General features: G+C 35.4%; 2 protein-coding genes across 3 annotated transcripts; one reads left to right on the top strand and one right to left on the bottom strand.

Annotated features, from left to right (window-relative positions):
- The first annotated feature begins 4,064 nt into the window (after positions 1-4,064).
- Positions 4,065-8,546, top strand: LOC140796271 (uncharacterized). 2 transcript variants are annotated; one of them, XM_073149224.1, is made up of 6 exons: positions 4,065-4,266; positions 4,972-5,596; positions 6,285-6,385; positions 7,579-7,662; positions 7,747-7,857; positions 8,064-8,546. In XM_073149224.1, the coding sequence occupies exons 2-6, from the start codon at positions 4,987-4,989 to the stop codon at positions 8,103-8,105; spliced, it is 948 nt and encodes a 315-aa protein (XP_073005325.1). In that variant the 5' UTR covers positions 4,065-4,266; positions 4,972-4,986; the 3' UTR covers positions 8,106-8,546. The 2 variants fall into 2 exon arrangements, with proteins under 2 accessions (XP_073005325.1, XP_073005326.1); XM_073149225.1 differs by having other exon boundaries at positions 4,126-4,266; positions 4,976-5,596.
- A 5,701-nt stretch (positions 8,547-14,247) lies between these two features.
- Positions 14,248-16,543, bottom strand: LOC140796270 (uncharacterized). The gene has a single exon (XM_073149223.1). The coding sequence runs from the start codon at positions 16,363-16,365 to the stop codon at positions 14,488-14,490; it is 1,878 nt and encodes a 625-aa protein (XP_073005324.1). The 5' UTR covers positions 16,366-16,543; the 3' UTR covers positions 14,248-14,487.

The following is a 16,543-nucleotide window of genomic DNA, read 5'->3' as shown; positions in this document are numbered from 1 at the left end:
TCTTGAATAAAAATTATCTGACGACTCTTTTCGGTAAGCACTTGAGCGATGAATTAACTTTTAATTTTTGTGTCATTATAGCGGTGGCAATGTAGACAACTGGCTTCAACTCCTTTGGTGCTCGATGGTCAACCATTGTTATAGCCTAGTAATTGAACATACATGTAAATGACCCTCATCATAATTGACAAAATATATACTGTGTGAGAGATTTTAGAGCACAAAAATGGTATAATGATATATATATATATCGAACATATGTAAATAATCTTATACTCTATTAGGGATCTTAGAGCATATAGATGATTTACTTATAAATTCACTTGAGTTAGATAAAATCCCTTAGCCTCTAGTTTAGCTTTCTAATGTGCTACAAGTTGCAGTGGGCATTTGACTCGCACTCGAACTCAAATAGTACCTCATATAATGTTAAAATTTTGAAGCTCCTTTGAGCGAAATTTTTGGATGGAAGAATACATTTGGTCTGTCTCTAGATTCCATTTGAGTACTATCTGTGCATCACTTTGCAACATTATAGCAATGTTTAATGTGACTTTTTTTTACTCGAATTGATTATGTTCTTCGATTTTCTTCTACAATATATTTCTAAGTATTTTGTATTCACGAATTTACTATTACATAAAATTACACTAACATTGTTAACCCTAATGGCATCACCTCTCCATCTCTCTATTAATAATATAAAAAAGGAACATGACTTGCCATAAGAATTAATAATTGAGGGGAGTTTGAGATTTCTAAGCAATTTCATGAAATCTGATTAGGAAATGATTTAATAGTGTAGAAAGAGTCTAAAAGATATAATATAGGTGCAATAGTCAATTTACCAATTCCTAATTTAGAGGGCTTAATTTTTAACAAATGCAAATGAAAAAAAAATGTAGTACATATGAAGATTGTTAGTTTTTTCTTTCTTTAAATCAATAATAAATCTGTAGACTAATCGTAGACTAAACAAAATAATTCGCCCGCGAAGGTTGTTAGTAGCAGTCAAGCTAAGGTTGATGATTAAAATCCATCATATGGAACATCCTCATTACCAATCATATTTATATGTAGATTTCTAGATTTCTCAAGCATTACAATAGAATTAGTTAACTACTTACTTAATCAAACCAAAAGAAGTAAACAAATTCCTACTAAAAGAGAACCTTTGAAGACTATTTTAATCAACAGTTTATCATTAAACTATTCATGACTTTCTCTTAGCTACAAGCTTATTGGCAATTAATATAAGAAGGGAAATAACCTTCTGCAATCATTAGTAAAGATATTAGGATTCAGGTTGATTTGTGATTTACTATATCCTCTAACCCTTTGCAAGAAAGTTTAAATTGTGATTTTAAACATTAAATTCATTTAAAATGATAGGCAAAATTACAGTACTCTTCTGGTTTAGTTTAATTTTAACTTACCTTTTTCTACTTTAAATTTAAGTACTTAACTCTCTTATAATCCAAGTTAAATTACAACTATTAGAGTTCCTATTAGAAGTAATGATGTTTAACCGGCACCGATATATTTCACTACACAGGGAAATTAAGTGCTTTAAGTTTGAAATACGGAAATGCAAATTAACATTGAGCCAGACGGCAAGGGTTAAATTATAATTTCTCCTAAAATAATTCATATAGAAAATTTGCTCTTAAAGAGTACAAAATTTAAAAGCTTAAGCAAAAAAAAAAAAAAAAAAAAAAATACAAATTAAGATCACTTTCAAAGTTCTTTCTCACCCCATCTCTTTTAAATCTCCTCACCTACTGATCCAAGAGCTTCATAGCATTTCTCTTGCATCATTTTTAGTTCATCTTCAATTATATCAAGGTGAGTCTCTCTCATTTGGTAAGGCACATAGCTTAGAGTTGTGGTAAAATTGCTATCAAGGCATTTGCCCCTATTGGCCAATTGGGCTAAATTTTCACAACATTATACTTATTTTCCATCCAAATGTCTATGTCAGATGGAGCTGTTTGATCTGAAAATTAAACCATCTCATGTCATATCCTACTTGAAATTGATATGATGTTCTCTCTTAAAGCTTACAATTGGGATTCACTGAAAGTGATTAGGTGAAATTTCCCTGACATGCGAACTGGATATAAGATCTGTCACCAGTGCACATTGCCATGGCAATATTGTTTGTTTGTTTGTTTGTTTGTTTGTTTGATGGTATTAAATATATAGTATATATTACCGGTATGTTGCTTAACAGCTTAAGTTTTCAGAGAAGTTAAGTTGATCAAATGGAGCATTATATGGTATTGGACTCTATCAGATTCAATTTGTTCCAACTGCTAAGTACACCGTTGATACATAAATTATTACGGACTGGATCTGGATCGATCCGAATGTAAGAAAATTATAAAAATTTAGGTGGTGGTAACCTCATGAGATAGAATTCTAATGACTTTCATTTCACATCAATTGGATGTCTGGATGGAAAGATATAATTAAAATAGTGGAGCAAGATCGGAATAGGATATAATAGTAAATATCTGACATTGCAGCGGTCGTTAGAGGGTGACGGACGGCCAAAGGTGGTGGTGGATGGCCGTAGAGTGAGGTGGCTGCTGGAGAAAGGTGGTGGCTAAGGTTTGGAAGTTTTGGAGATTCTACGGCTATGATCTACTACTAGAAAAATAAAGACGATTTAACGACTATAATAAAATAATAAATACAGTAATAAAAAAAACTAAAATCAATTAATTCTCAATGCTTGGATTCTTAGATTATTGGATGAATAACAAAGAAGCCTTGCCCATATATATATAGAGGTGGAGTATAATGAGTCATACTTGAACTTAGCCCTAAAAGTTCGACTAGATTTGCTTTAAGGGCTGTCGTGACTTATTTAGACTTGCCTTAACTAGATTTGCCTTAAGGGCTGTCATAACTTATCTTGTCTTGCCTTAGCTGCATACATGACTAAACTAGACCCAACTCAACTTAACCTATGTAGTCGGATCGTAATATGAATTAACTGATGAACTAACGATACTTCAATCTAATAAGTTAGATAACGATAAATTTTATATTTTATAATCTAAGAAGAGAGGGAGAGGTGGGAGCCATGGTGCTTCTTTGTAAATGAAAGTTAAAAGTTGAGTTTATGTGTTTGAGAGTCAGATTATCATCTCACATACCTAGGAATGGTAACCATCAAACATCAAAGCAAAATACTAAAAGATTGGCAGCCATAAATATTCTCCAACAACTTGTTTTAAATTGAGAAATTGACAACACTCCTTGTTCAATTGCCATTGGTGTGACTCAAGGAAAAGCATGCACAAACTAGAGGAAAAGTGACATCTCACCATTGCTATCATGCAACTCTTATGAGGAAAGAGAGAGAGAGAGAGAGAGGGTACAAATCACCTAACCCTAATGGGATGCTTGTGAAAGGCATTAAAAAATGAAGAAATATTAGAATAAGCATCACTTAATTCCATCAAACAATCTTTTTATTTATTTATTTATTTTTCTTTAAAGTGCATGGTCAACTGCTCCACCTTAGCCTTCATTCCAAACAAATTCACATGTGAGTTGCTTCATTTAAATGGACTTTTTGGGTAAGGGCATGTGATGACTATTTATTTTTATGGTTTGACCAAACATTATTATTGCTATTTTGATGAGTCATAAAAGAGTTTTTGACCCATCTAATGACAAAATTTATTACTACTATGCTATAGATTTCAAACTATTTATTAATATATTATAGCCTTATTGCTATCGGAGGAGAAGATCGAGCGATTTGCAGTAAGAAATCTTTTAGTTTTTTTAATTGTTAGAAATAGATCTTCTATTATCAAATTGTACTCTTGAATTTTTTTTTACTGATTTAGTCCTAATAAATCTTAAAAAGATTTAAGTGTTCTAAAAAATGTTATGCATCACTTATGCAAAATGTGCAACGAGAATAATAAAAATCGATCGAGTGAAAAATAGAGGGTATAAATTGAAATAAATACATAATAATATAGGGTTTGAAATGAAAAATAATTCTACTTTCAAAAACGTAGTGGCAAGATCGAGGTTCCAGTAGAAGCTGGGGGTCATTTTGCTAAATTCCTCCTATAAGACGTGGACTGGGAGAAGCGAAAAGAGGGCAAGAGAGAGTTGCCTTCTTTCCCTTTTCCACTTCCGTACCCCATAAATCTAGGGTTTCAAAATTCTCCTCTCTGATCCGATCTGGAAGCCTCCCCGGTCCGAGATACTCGTATACAATCTTCGGCATCGGCTCAGGTGAGTCTCATTCTGTTCTCTTCTGCTCTAGTACCATTTCCGCTACATTCGAGATCAGGTTGGACTCCTCCAGATTTGATTTGGTATAAAAAAAATTGAGTATTTTAGTGAGATTTAGAGATGGGGTTTTTTCGTTGCTCTTTGAATTGGTCTGGCAGCTGGATTTTGTGCGCTTTTATTGGTCAATTTGTTCATCTAATCTTTAGTAGGGGATTTATACTTTTTGTGCTTTCTGTTTTTCTGATTTTGGGCTTGAAGATGTGATCAAATTATTGCATCTGAGTAAAAAATGCGAGGCCATTCATGCTGGTATTTGGTCAACAGGTTCTGTATATGACCGTGTGAGATTTAGATAGTTGAGATATGAGTTGATGGTTGCAGGATGAAGAAAATTTTGGAAGGTTAAATTTGAATTATCAATTATACTACAAGCCAGTTGGGGATACATTTCAGAAAAACGTGAAAGTTTTGTTTTTTGACTCTCATTTTAGCACTTGTGAACATTTTGAGGCTATTGACGTGCTTAAGTCATCGGCATTAAAGGAAAGTAGGCAAATAGTCTGATACTTTTGAGGTTAGATAGAATAATAGAACAGCAAGACATTTGTATAAAAGAAAACTTCTCATTTTTTTGGTCGATCCTGAATAGATCTACTTATACACTTTCTTTCGTCTGATTATAATTATTTCTTATTCTCGGCACAGATAGATCTCTACAAGATGGATGGTCTCTGGCAATTAGGGGATGAGTTCCGAGGGCAATCAAAGGTATCAGAGGACCATCAGTGGTCTCTTATCACTTCAAAACTGGCTGAGATCACAAGGTCAAAGGATGAAAGGATGAACAGTCTTGACTTGTATAGGAACCCTGTCCAAACAAAATCATGGGACAAGTTTGGTTATCAGGATGACGATAAGATTGGGAATTTGAGTCTTGGTCTAATGAATCTAGATCTCAAAATGAACGAGGCTCCAGTGAAGAGTCATCTTTGCAACACAAACTACAATATGAATATGATGTACCAGAAAAACATCAACAACAATATCAACAGTTTCAAGTTGAACAGCAGCATCAACAAGTATACTAATAATTCCAGTGGAAAAGAGGTTTACAGTAACAATGCCTGCAATAACAACAACAACAACAACAACAACAACAACAATGGTAACAATAATAACAATAGCAACAACAACAACAATACTGTTGTGGACAAACGTTTTAAGACATTACCATCAACTGAGATGCTTCCGAGGAATGAAGTTCTTGGTGGTTATATCTTTGTCTGCAACAATGATACGATGCTAGAAGATCTCAAGAGACAACTTTTTGGTATGTATATATTTCCAGTGTTTCTGTCTACATTATATTTTTTAAATTTCCTATATGTTAAAACACAAAGGACATTTCAGTTGCTAAATGCTAATCGCCTCCATCAATTTCTATACTTTAGCTCTCACTAAAGTTAAAACAAAATATCCATTGTATGACAAGTCAATGTTTACCTGAATAACTGCAAAACTGGGATTGCTAAATCTCCAAGACAGTGGAATATAGTACTCTGCATTCTGCACTTTGGATAGCTTAATGAGATAGCCTGTTTTGAGATCTATTTGCCTGCCCTTGACTTGTTATTATTTGGGGAAATTTTATACTGAAGTTCTTACATAGTGTTACTGTCAGATATCTAGATGTTGTGAATCTCGCTAGATGTTGTGTTTACAGATTATGTGAATTTGTAAGTTAGCGGCTCATGAGTAGTGCTGATACTCATTCTAAAGTGTATAAGCTAGTTTATCTACAAGATTTCTTCTTTGAAGGTTTTAGTTAGTATCCTTTCTTGTAGTTGACTCCAGTAGTGTTCCATTTGTCCGATTTTCTGGATCTTGTTCTTTCTTAGGGTATCTTGGCATACTTCTTAGCTTCCAATTTGTTGCAGTGTCGCCATGAAATTTCATGATTTTTCATTTAATAGCTACTCCATAATATTGTGTCTTCCACTTATATTCTTCATTTGTAGGATTACCTCCAAGGTATCGTGATTCTGTTCGGGCAATAACTCCAGGTTTACCACTTTTCCTGTACAACTATACCACTCATCAGCTCCATGGAATATTTGAGGTGTGTACACTTATCACAATTTCGGACTTTCAGTTTTATAGTTGGGCATTTGAATAAACTTATGTAAGGAATTAGTTCTTGGAAACACATGTATACTTTTAAGGCTTTTGTATTGTTTTCTATAGGCAACTTGAATTGTTTTTCTCTCTTTGGCATGGTACTCTTTTCTTCTTTGACTTTTTCTAGGAATTTTTTTCAAAATCACACCCTATATTTTACCTATTTTATAATTTACACCCGTCTTTGAGAATTTTGTAATCAGATCTCTCCTTTTGTTCTATAATTCTCATTTAACACTCTAATGTTATTTTGCCTAACTAACGTCGACCATGTTACTAAAACACTCTTATCATTTTCTCTTATTTTTTATATCCCTCCATCATTTTTTCTATCTATCTCCACCGTCGTTGTCGCCGCCGCGACCACCACCTTTCATCATTTTCCCCCTCCTTTTCTTTTTCTTTTTCTTCGTTTTTCGGAAGAGAAAAAGAGGATGAAGAAGACAGGGATAAATAAGTATTTATAAATTATTTAATATATTATAATGAATTTTTTTTTCTAGTACCGTCTAAGTTAATCTAGGGTGTTAAATGAGAATTATAGGAAAAATTGAGGGGTCGGATTACAAAATCTTTAAATATGGAGTGTGAATCACAAAATAGGTATAAGATAGGGTACGATATTTAAAAATTCTTTTATTTTAGATGTTTATTGCTCTCTCCTTATTTATTTAATTATAATTTCTTCTGATTTTGGCTAATATATAACATTTCTCTGGGTTATCCATTTATAGCATCTTCACTGATTCTCTCACTTAGATGGTGAGGATGGTTATCCAGATTTTACTGCTAGTATTGACATATTTATTGATTTGTATAGTTGTTGCTGATGCATAAGTTTCTAGTATTTTCCTCTAGTTGTGCAGAGTGTAGATTTTGGGGGGTATGTATTAGTTTCTTTCTTGAGTTTCAAGATAGATGCTGATGCTCAGATTTGTACTAACTGTTCTAGTGTTCTCTGTGTTTTATTATTCTTTTGATCATTCCTATTATGGAATTTCAGTACCTAATGCAATTTCTGTTATTATTTAAGACAAATTATTGCTTCACGCTACTGTGAACAAATGCCACAGTAAGCATTGTTTGTTTACTTGTACTTATCATGCTCCACTTGACCTTGTTATTTCAAATCAGGCTGCTAGTTTTGGGGGATCCAACATTGATCCAACTGCCTGGGAAGATAAAAAGTGTAAAGGCGAGTCCAGATTTCCTGCACAGGTAGAGGGAAATGTTGAAAATTAAGTTATAGTTGTTTCTATTTCTGTATTGAGTTGTCTCATTTCTCATTTTGCAACACATTAGGTGAGGATCCGCATTAGGAAGCTTTGCAAGCCTTTAGAAGAGGATGCTTTTAGGCCAGTTTTGCATCATTATGATGGTCCAAAATTTCGTCTTGAACTCTCTATAGCAGAGGTATACATGCTTTCCTTTTTTATAAGCATCAATCTTTACTTGGTACCTTTTTTCGTATGCAGTGATAAATATATCTTCCCCTCTGTTATTAGTAGCTCACCTCATCTTGAGAGTTGAGAATTATGTATCATTGTATTGTATGCGCCATGAATTACTTCATATATCCATTCTTATTTCTAATATTCTCTCTCGTTCTATATGTCCAGACTTTGTCACTACTAGACCTGTGCGAGAAAGAAGGCATGTAAGCCACGCATGGAGACAATAAGTTCAAGGCTTCTGCGGATGTAGTAAATATCACATACAAGTTATGTGGGGGTGTTGGGTCTGCTCTTTTTTGTTACATAATTCTGGATGAAGCGCAAGCTTGGAAGTTCTGTCATCTAGGTTACATTTCCAATAGGAAGACCTGGTACTTGGGGGCCAAAAAGAATGCTAGCCCACAAGACCATCTTCTGCCTAATACTTTGGAAATGCATGTATTATTATGTATTTTAGTAGAGGCATCAAGAGTTTTGCCAAAAAAGAACAAAAAAAGAGAAGGGTTTGTAATATGTATGTCATAATGTGCCCCTCAATGTGAAGAGGGGGCTTTGAGGCCAGTGCATGTTATGTATGTTCATGTTTTTACTAGAGTCAACATTGTGTATTTGTCTTGCAATAGTAAGTTTGGTCTTTCAAGTGCTAAATATATCTTGCTTCAAATCTTGATTTTGTGGTTCCTATTCTCCTCAACAAGTGGCTTATCAACTTATTCATCTTGATATGGGGAACAGTCTGAACTATAAAATTCTATTTAGTAGTGGAATGTAATGTTTGATAATGGTTATAAGTCCATCCTTGCATTTTCCATTTATTTTAAGTATTTCACATAATTACTATATATATATATATGTCATTGCTTTTTTAATTAATTAAATAATAGCAAAATTAATTCTTATTCAATAAAAAAACTCATTTAAAAGGATACTTAGTTTAAAAACTTACTAAAAGAAAAACTTCAAAAGCTCAAGCTACTCATCCACTTCCTATATTTGAAGGGTAGAGATTGGAAAGCAAACATTTTGTCAACATGATCACCACCAATACTCTTAACCCTAATCCATCACATATGATCAATTCATCCATCAAGAAACGTACCAAATAACTCCCCCAGACTAATATTCAAGCAGCACGAGCAACAGGGTTGTGGGCCTGGGCGGCTTCTTGGGTGTCAATTCTAAACCTCCCCATAGCAACCATCCTTGGGACTGTGACTGTGAGCACCCCGTTATCGTACCCCGCGGAGATCCCATCGACGTCCACCATCCGTGGCAGCCGGAATTTCCTATTGAACTGCCGTCGCCGGCCCCCCTCTGCCTCGGTCACCCTCTCATTCACGTTGACCGACTCCGTTCGGATCACGAGGTAAAGTGAGTCCTCCACCTCCACCCTAATCTCCTCCTTCCTTATGCCTGCATCGTAGTTATCTAAGTTTTAATAAATTTTTTTATATAATTACCTATAAAAATTTTAAAATATCATAATTGCCACCGAAATCATTTACTTATAATTAAAACGGAATTAAGATAAAAAACCATTTCACTTTTACATAAATTATTAAAAATTAGTTTAAAAGCTACCAAATATTTATTTTATCTCAGATGGATAAACATTTATACTCATCTGAAATGTAGTTATTAACTTTAATAATAATATGTTAAAAAGTAATTATGAAAGAGTAAAAAAAATTTGATGTGATTGAAATAAATGTCCTCAGAATTAGTATCAACAAAAAGGAAAGTAGAATCTAAGCCATAGATAAAAGAAAATTCAATAGTCTAAATTAAAATAAGATAAGTAGAAACATTCGAATATATAATCGTTATAAAGAGAATATATATTGAAATACTACGCTAAGTATTTGATCTATAAAAGAGAGAGAGAGAGAGAGAGAGTTTTATCATAATTTGATCATTATATTATCCCTCTGGATAAGAAATGGTTGAATAAGAAATCCCTGATAACTCTAACACAAAGCTCCGATAAGAAACTTTATGCAAGAATAAACCTCATTATATTATCCCTCTGGAAAAGAAGTGGTTGAAGAAGAAATCTCTGATAACTCTTAACACAAAGCTCCGAAAAGAAACTTTATGCAAGAATAAACCCCCCTTATTATAATTCTTAGTACATAAACCACCATGGAAACAGTGAGCTTTTAGCTTACCAGGGAGGTCGGCTGTGTAGAGATGGGAAGTGGGTGTCTCACTCCAGTGCACATAGTTGGGTGGAATTGAATAATAATGGAAGGAGAGAAAGAATGGCCATGGAGTGGATTCAATTGGGTATATCTCCATTAATTTGGATAAGAGAAGAGAGACGAGAGAGAGAGAGGGACAGAGATGGGAAGAACAGTCTCTTATTTGACTTGTCTTCTATTATAAGGAAAATTTGTACAAAAGCCCCTGCATTATGGGTTTTTTTTCCATAGTTCAAGCAATCAAAAATGTTCAAAAAAGCCTTTGAGATATTAGCTTAATAAATCTCTTTTTTTTTTTTAAATTCTAAAGTTATCCTCAATATTTTATTTAACATTTTCTACATAATAAGATCGTAAAGGTAAACTTTAGAATTTTAAAACTATTAATCTAAATAAGACAGAATATTTTTATTTTATTAAGTTAATATGGGGTTAAATTAACTCATGGGCTTTCCTGAAGGGCTTTTTTAGAAAAAGGAATAAGGTAGGCTTCGAATAATAAAACCCATAATGTAGGGGCTTTTTTGCAAATTTCCCTCTATTATAATATCTTGGGACAGTGCCTAGGAATTTGGAAAGAAGAGGTGTTTTGATAATATATATATATATCATGATAAAAAGAAGATTCTTTTCTTGAATTTTTTTTTCAGGAAAATAATATAATATACCATGAACTCTAATTAAAAAATTAATAAAAAAACCATTGGATTATGGGTAAATTTTAAAATCCTCTAATTTTTTTTTATCATTCATGAGCCCTTAAGGCTAGATATGGGCTGGACAAAAGGCCAACCATCCCTAGATACAGGAACACTTTAGGCCCCACTGAGCTTTTAGCTGTCTAGTCTAGACTTTAAATTATATGCGTTGCCGAATAATTGCTTCGAATCAAACGCTGCCAAAACTTGCTCCAAGCTGTTCTTCTAAGCTAATCGCACTGTCGAGCCATCAACCAAATCGAGTCAAGCCACTAAATCACCAACTACTAAACAATTTCTCCATAATATTATTTGGGGCTGGAGTTAGAACGCATGACCTCTTTCGTCATGAGTAAGGTATTAGTTGGTAAAAAAAGCCTCCAATTTTCGAGATGCTAATTGTGGCCCATGACGAGATAAAGATTCTAGAATTTTTTATTACTTATATTTAGATTTTTAGAGAGAGAGAGAGAGAGGAGAGAGAGAGAGAGGAGAGAGAGAGATGATCTTTGTGTAGACACGTAGGCTTGGTCGGCAGATATTTTCTCACAAGTCGGATCTGCTGTTGTGTCGCTAACAGGAAACAGACTTGCCCAAGCTGATGTCTAAGGTGCTTCTATTTGATCAATAAATAATCTTGCCTTTTGATCACAAACACAAAAGAAAGGGGTATTTTTACATAATTGGCACTGAAAACTTTCAAAATATTATAATTGCAGCTCAAATTGATGTGCTCTTTTAAAATATCATTGTGTTAGTTGAATCTAAGTATCTAACTAATCACGATTAAAACTGAACTTAAAATATTTAAAGAAATTTATTTTTTACTTTGTATAAATTGTTTAAAATAGTTTAAAACTATTTGGTATTTTCCCCAATATTTTAGCATAAGATAAACTATTTCTTTTATGCAAGACAAAGATCATGGATAAATAGGGTATTCTAGTTATTTATATGTATTTGTTAACTTTAATAATAAATGTTTTGCTGAAAACTAACAATAATAACAATTCTGAAAAAGTGAAATAATTTAGTGACAATTATAATATTTTTAAGAATATAATGATGACTCTGATATTCATTTATCGTCTTTTGAAAGTTTTCGGTGGCAAATCGTATAAATGCATGTATTATTTCTTTCTTCTATCCTACAATTTTTTTCTCAAACCTAATAGAGTTTCATGCTCATAGCTTGATACTCAGTAGTTAAGAAGATATTCGGGGTAATAAGAGCCTAACAAAGTTCAAAGCATGAATCTAAGTATAAGAGGTATGGTTCGAGCTAAAGATATAATATACATTGTTAGTTTATTACCTAATCAGTTTAAGTTTCTTATTCTACTGGTATTATTTTCTTTAGAAGCATGATTTGAAGTTTTGTCTAGTCTCTGTTTACCTAATTCAAAATTTAAAACCCTATTCACTTCAAGATTACTTCAGTTACAGGTATCATCTCTAATTCAAGTTTCTAGGGGACTCATTGGACTTAGTAATGGCTTTTAGCCGTAGTCCAATTCTATCCTTGATCATTTCAACTTCCTAGATAAAGCTTATGTGCCAAAGTTTCATTCAGAGAATGAAGAGATTTATCCACTGTTACTGTTAAAGAGTATCATTTATGGAACAGAAATGTAGACATTATCTGCCCCTAATTCCTGTGTACTACTGATAAAAGCCCCATCAGAAAAGTAAATCAAAAGTTAAATATTGCTATCTGTAACTCAATATAATCTCAGCCTTATACTCATCTAAATCTGAAGTCAAAAAGTTGAGTAAAATCTAATTTTTTTTGAATCAACATCTCTAAAGTTTTTTTAACCTTGCAATCCTAATGGCTAATACCTTTTGCAGATCACCGGTGTGGATATTTCTGATGTTCATCCAGTGCTGATGCTGCATTCTTAGGCTTGATTAACTTCTCAAATAACAATAAGGTTCTAGGACTTTTCATCGGTTACAGCAAATGCAAAATAAAATGTCTTGGAAATTAAAAGTGCCTTCTATACTAGCTATATTTCCTCACTCCACTCTAATTCTCACTTCATTATGAAGTTCTTGAAGGCCTTACATTGTAGGGCATAGATGTCCCAGATTTTGCGCAAGCTCAATTTTGTCAACGGGATTGACAACTCGATGCAAGCTTGAATGGGCCATGATAAATCTGGTCTTGTCTAATGCAAGTCATCTGAATAAGCTAAACTGAGGCCAACTAACAGATATCCACTATCAAGAGCTAACAACAGACTTTATGGGAAAAAAGAATCCTTCACTTAACTTCTCAATCATGATACAGGACCTTGAATATGTCATTGAAACTTAAATGAAATGGATATTGAAGAAGAAAAAAAAAAGATATAACCACAGCTACAGTCATCACATTTTCCAATTAACTAGTTCAGTATTACAACCAGAAAGAATTTAAAGAACCATCGACAGCTGACTACTACATTCACTGCTTATTCTAACTAAAATTTAAGTGCATCTCTTCTATTTGATTTTTTACTCTCATAATCTTGCCTAAATTATAGTGGACCAAGAACACTACAAGATAGGGGTCACATAGATTCGCTTCTCCCTGTTTCTTTAGTTCTCCTACATAAAACATTATGATCCTCTTTGTTCTCCATACTCCGGTAAGCATCAAATTAATCAATGTCTGCAAAAGTATTAAGGTGGATTTCAGGAGAATGTAGGACCAGGCATAATATAGTCATACAATAAGACAGAATTTCCAATTTATGTTCCAACACAACGACGAATTAAAGAAATATCACTTCATGTTATGTTATATTATGATCCCTTAATTTTCCTTCCGATGGGTTGGATTTTAACTAAAATTCTAAAGCATCATTTTCATTATCATCAGATAAGCCCAAATCATTGACAGATTCAACAGTTGATCAGATTTAAAGGTAAGGATTTGGCATGCTCCATGTGGAGATGGAGCCAAAGATATAACTTCACAGCTTCATACAAACTTGAAGTCCACAGTAGAAAAGGTAACTAATAAGGAAGCATGTTGCAGTCGACTTAGCAGTGAACAAGCCTGCTTAAATCTCCAAGTCCTTAGTAAGAGAACAGACTAAAAAACAATCCATCTAAGAGATGGAAATAGATTAACCAAGTCCACATTTAAACTAGTCTGTGCTACCATTTCATCTATATCCATGGTTTTAAAAAAGCTATCTATGATCGGTAGGCCACCTATAGCACTTTGCTTATTCCACGAGCCTAAAACTTAAGTAATTACTGTAACATGTGGAGCAAAATTGGAAAGACCGAAAGATCTTAAGAAAAGCTTAGGAATCTAATACCAAAAGCCTGTCATATTAGGACAAATATTAGTTGTTTTCCATCGTAGTTAAAATTTCTATATTTCTGCATAGTCATAGATGAGATTTCATTTGTATCAATTTGCAACGTAAATCAGAAATCACCCATTGATGACAATTGAACAAGCAATGGAATACTGAGATAACATAAATAGAACATAATACATATATTGTGTATCAACTGCATAGATCTACTCACAATATCTCAGATTTTGCTTTCGGGGCTAATAAAGGGATTGAATTGCTTGTCCAATAAGAGTTCCTTTACAACTTTGAGCTACTTCCTGGATCTAAAGATCGAACAAGCAGATGGAATCAGCTGCAAATACACTTCAGAGAACCTGTCCAACTTAAGGATTCATGTATTAACCCCGAAAACAAAACCATTACTGAATGATGGCAAATTAGTTGAAGGTGCTTGATCCTTTAACGGTGACCTAAATGGATTTGGCGTCACAGGGTGAGTAACATACAGTCCAGCTCCACGAAGCACCTGCTTGGCGTTTGTGCACAAGATCTCAGACCTTTCAGTGAAGAAGGCTGGAACATTCATTGACTTAATCAGTTCAAGAGCTCCTATCCAACTCCCATAGCTCTCCAAACCACAATTTAGAGCAACTACAACATGAGGAGAAGTCAGGTAAGAGGCTTGCTCTTGATATACGCCCCTCACTAAGTTCACTCTCAACCTACCACTGATCCCCGAAACCGTCCCTGATAAATTACTTGGGACCTCTGGACCAATCATGATGAGCTGTATGTTACCCAAACCATTAAGCAAATGACCCATCTCAGCAAAAGCCGTCATCCAGTCAAGCTCCCCTGTTGGTCCAAGGTAATGCACAATTACTTCCTTTCCCTTAACAAGCTGGTTCTTGGAACTTATAACAAGTGCAGTTAGTATGTGATAGACCGTCAAGGGGTGTGAAAGTATCGCAGCAACCGGGCTCGACACTGGGAGAGATCGAAGATTATAGTACTCAGACCAACCAGAGAGAAATATTTGGTTTGGAACTCCATTTAGATAGTTCGGAAACGAAGAATCAGGAGGATACTCTCGATCACTCAAACCTCCCCACGAATCACAAATTCCACCGGCCTTCGCAGGAAGGAGCCCAAATGGGCAGTGGGCATAGCAACTGCAGCTCCTCCTCCACATCCCTTTCTGATGAAGACCCATCGACTCGAGCCACTTGCAAGGATGGTCAACAAAGCAAGGGAAGATAAATATCTTCATAGCCAACTCCTCCTCTCTTTCCATCATAGCTTTATAAAGTCCGCAAACACTCTTATGGGTCTCCTTCCAATGCTGCTTCTGACATACTGGCCCGCAGTAAACAACAGCGCGGCATCGCCCGCAGCATAAAGACTGATCCCCATTCATCTGCTTCTCACACATTGCACATTGCCTCGTCAAACTAGTCCAATTACCCATCACTTCAATTTGTAAAAGTTCCTCCTTTGGAGGCGGCTCCAGATACTTCTTCTCCTCATGGATCTCACCAGGCGGATGCGAAATAGTAACCGCAACAAAATCTCCGCCCTTAGAAATTTCCACTGGCCACTGCACATCGACAGTCTCAATTAATGGCTCAAAGCTTACCAACCTCCCTCTTCTCGGAACACTGTCATTGCCCAATTGGAGCAATGGATGCACGAGAGCGGCCGCCTTCATGAACGCATACACATACTTCAACTCCTCAAGAATTGGGTCTCTAAACCGCAACCCACCCTTCGACGTGCACCGGGCGACGTCGATCACCGGAAACCAACGGTCCCCAGAAGACTCCAACGGCAACGATGCGACCATTCTCTTGTTCGATGGGAATAACAGAGATTCTTTCACAAATAACACCCTCAAGAGTTCCAAACTGTGGGGAGGATTCGTGTCCCTCCTCAACGAGGAAATTTTACGAGCATCTTGCTCGCATCTGAACAAATGGAAGCCGAGGTCGCCACCGTCGCCGCCGACGAATTGGGCACATGAAAAAGGCTGCTTTTTGGATGACCAATCGCCGTCCTTGCCGATTCGAACGGCGAAGAGGTGGTCGGGGCGGAGGCGGTTCCAGGGGTTGGTACGGTGGAGGGCGGATGCGGCGGCGAAGAGGGATTTGATCAAGGAATTGGAGATGCCGTCGACTTTGAGGAGGCAGGTGCCGGAGCTCGGGCCGAGGCCAGGGGAGGAGCTGAACTGCTCGTGGAAGCGAGCAAAGAGGTCCTTGAGGTGCACTTCCATGATGATGGGGGAGGAGACGACCCAATTGGAAACAAAAATTGGTTGGATTCGATGGGGAGTGAGGTGGGGATGATTGCAATGGTGCTGTTCGAGGAAATGCTTCAGTGAGACCGGAGCGCTTCTTTGGAGGAAGATCCAGATCTGAAGAACACCGACGAGTGCTTGACTGTGAGTGGAA

The sequence above is a fragment of the Typha latifolia genome, chromosome 10 (genome assembly GCF_019914945.1).
Source record: "Typha latifolia isolate L0001 chromosome 10, TyphaL0001v2, whole genome shotgun sequence".
Classification (NCBI taxonomy): Eukaryota; Viridiplantae; Streptophyta; class Magnoliopsida; order Poales; family Typhaceae; genus Typha; species Typha latifolia.
Note: the sequence above shows the minus strand (reverse complement) of the source record. Positions and strands in the feature narration are given on the sequence as shown.

Coding starts and splice junctions, on each gene's coding strand:
- LOC140796270 (XM_073149223.1), bottom strand. CDS start 16,365: ATGGAAGTGCACCTCAAGGACCTCTTTGCTCGCTTCCACGAGCAGTTC.
- LOC140796271 (XM_073149224.1), top strand. CDS start 4,987: ATGGATGGTCTCTGGCAATTAGGGGATGAGTTCCGAGGGCAATCAAAG. Junction 7,663..7,746: donor AGTCCAGATTTCCTGCACAG/GTAGAGGGAAAT, acceptor GCAACACATTAG/GTGAGGATCCGCATTAGGAA. Junction 7,858..8,063: donor TTGAACTCTCTATAGCAGAG/GTATACATGCTT, acceptor CTATATGTCCAG/ACTTTGTCACTACTAGACCT.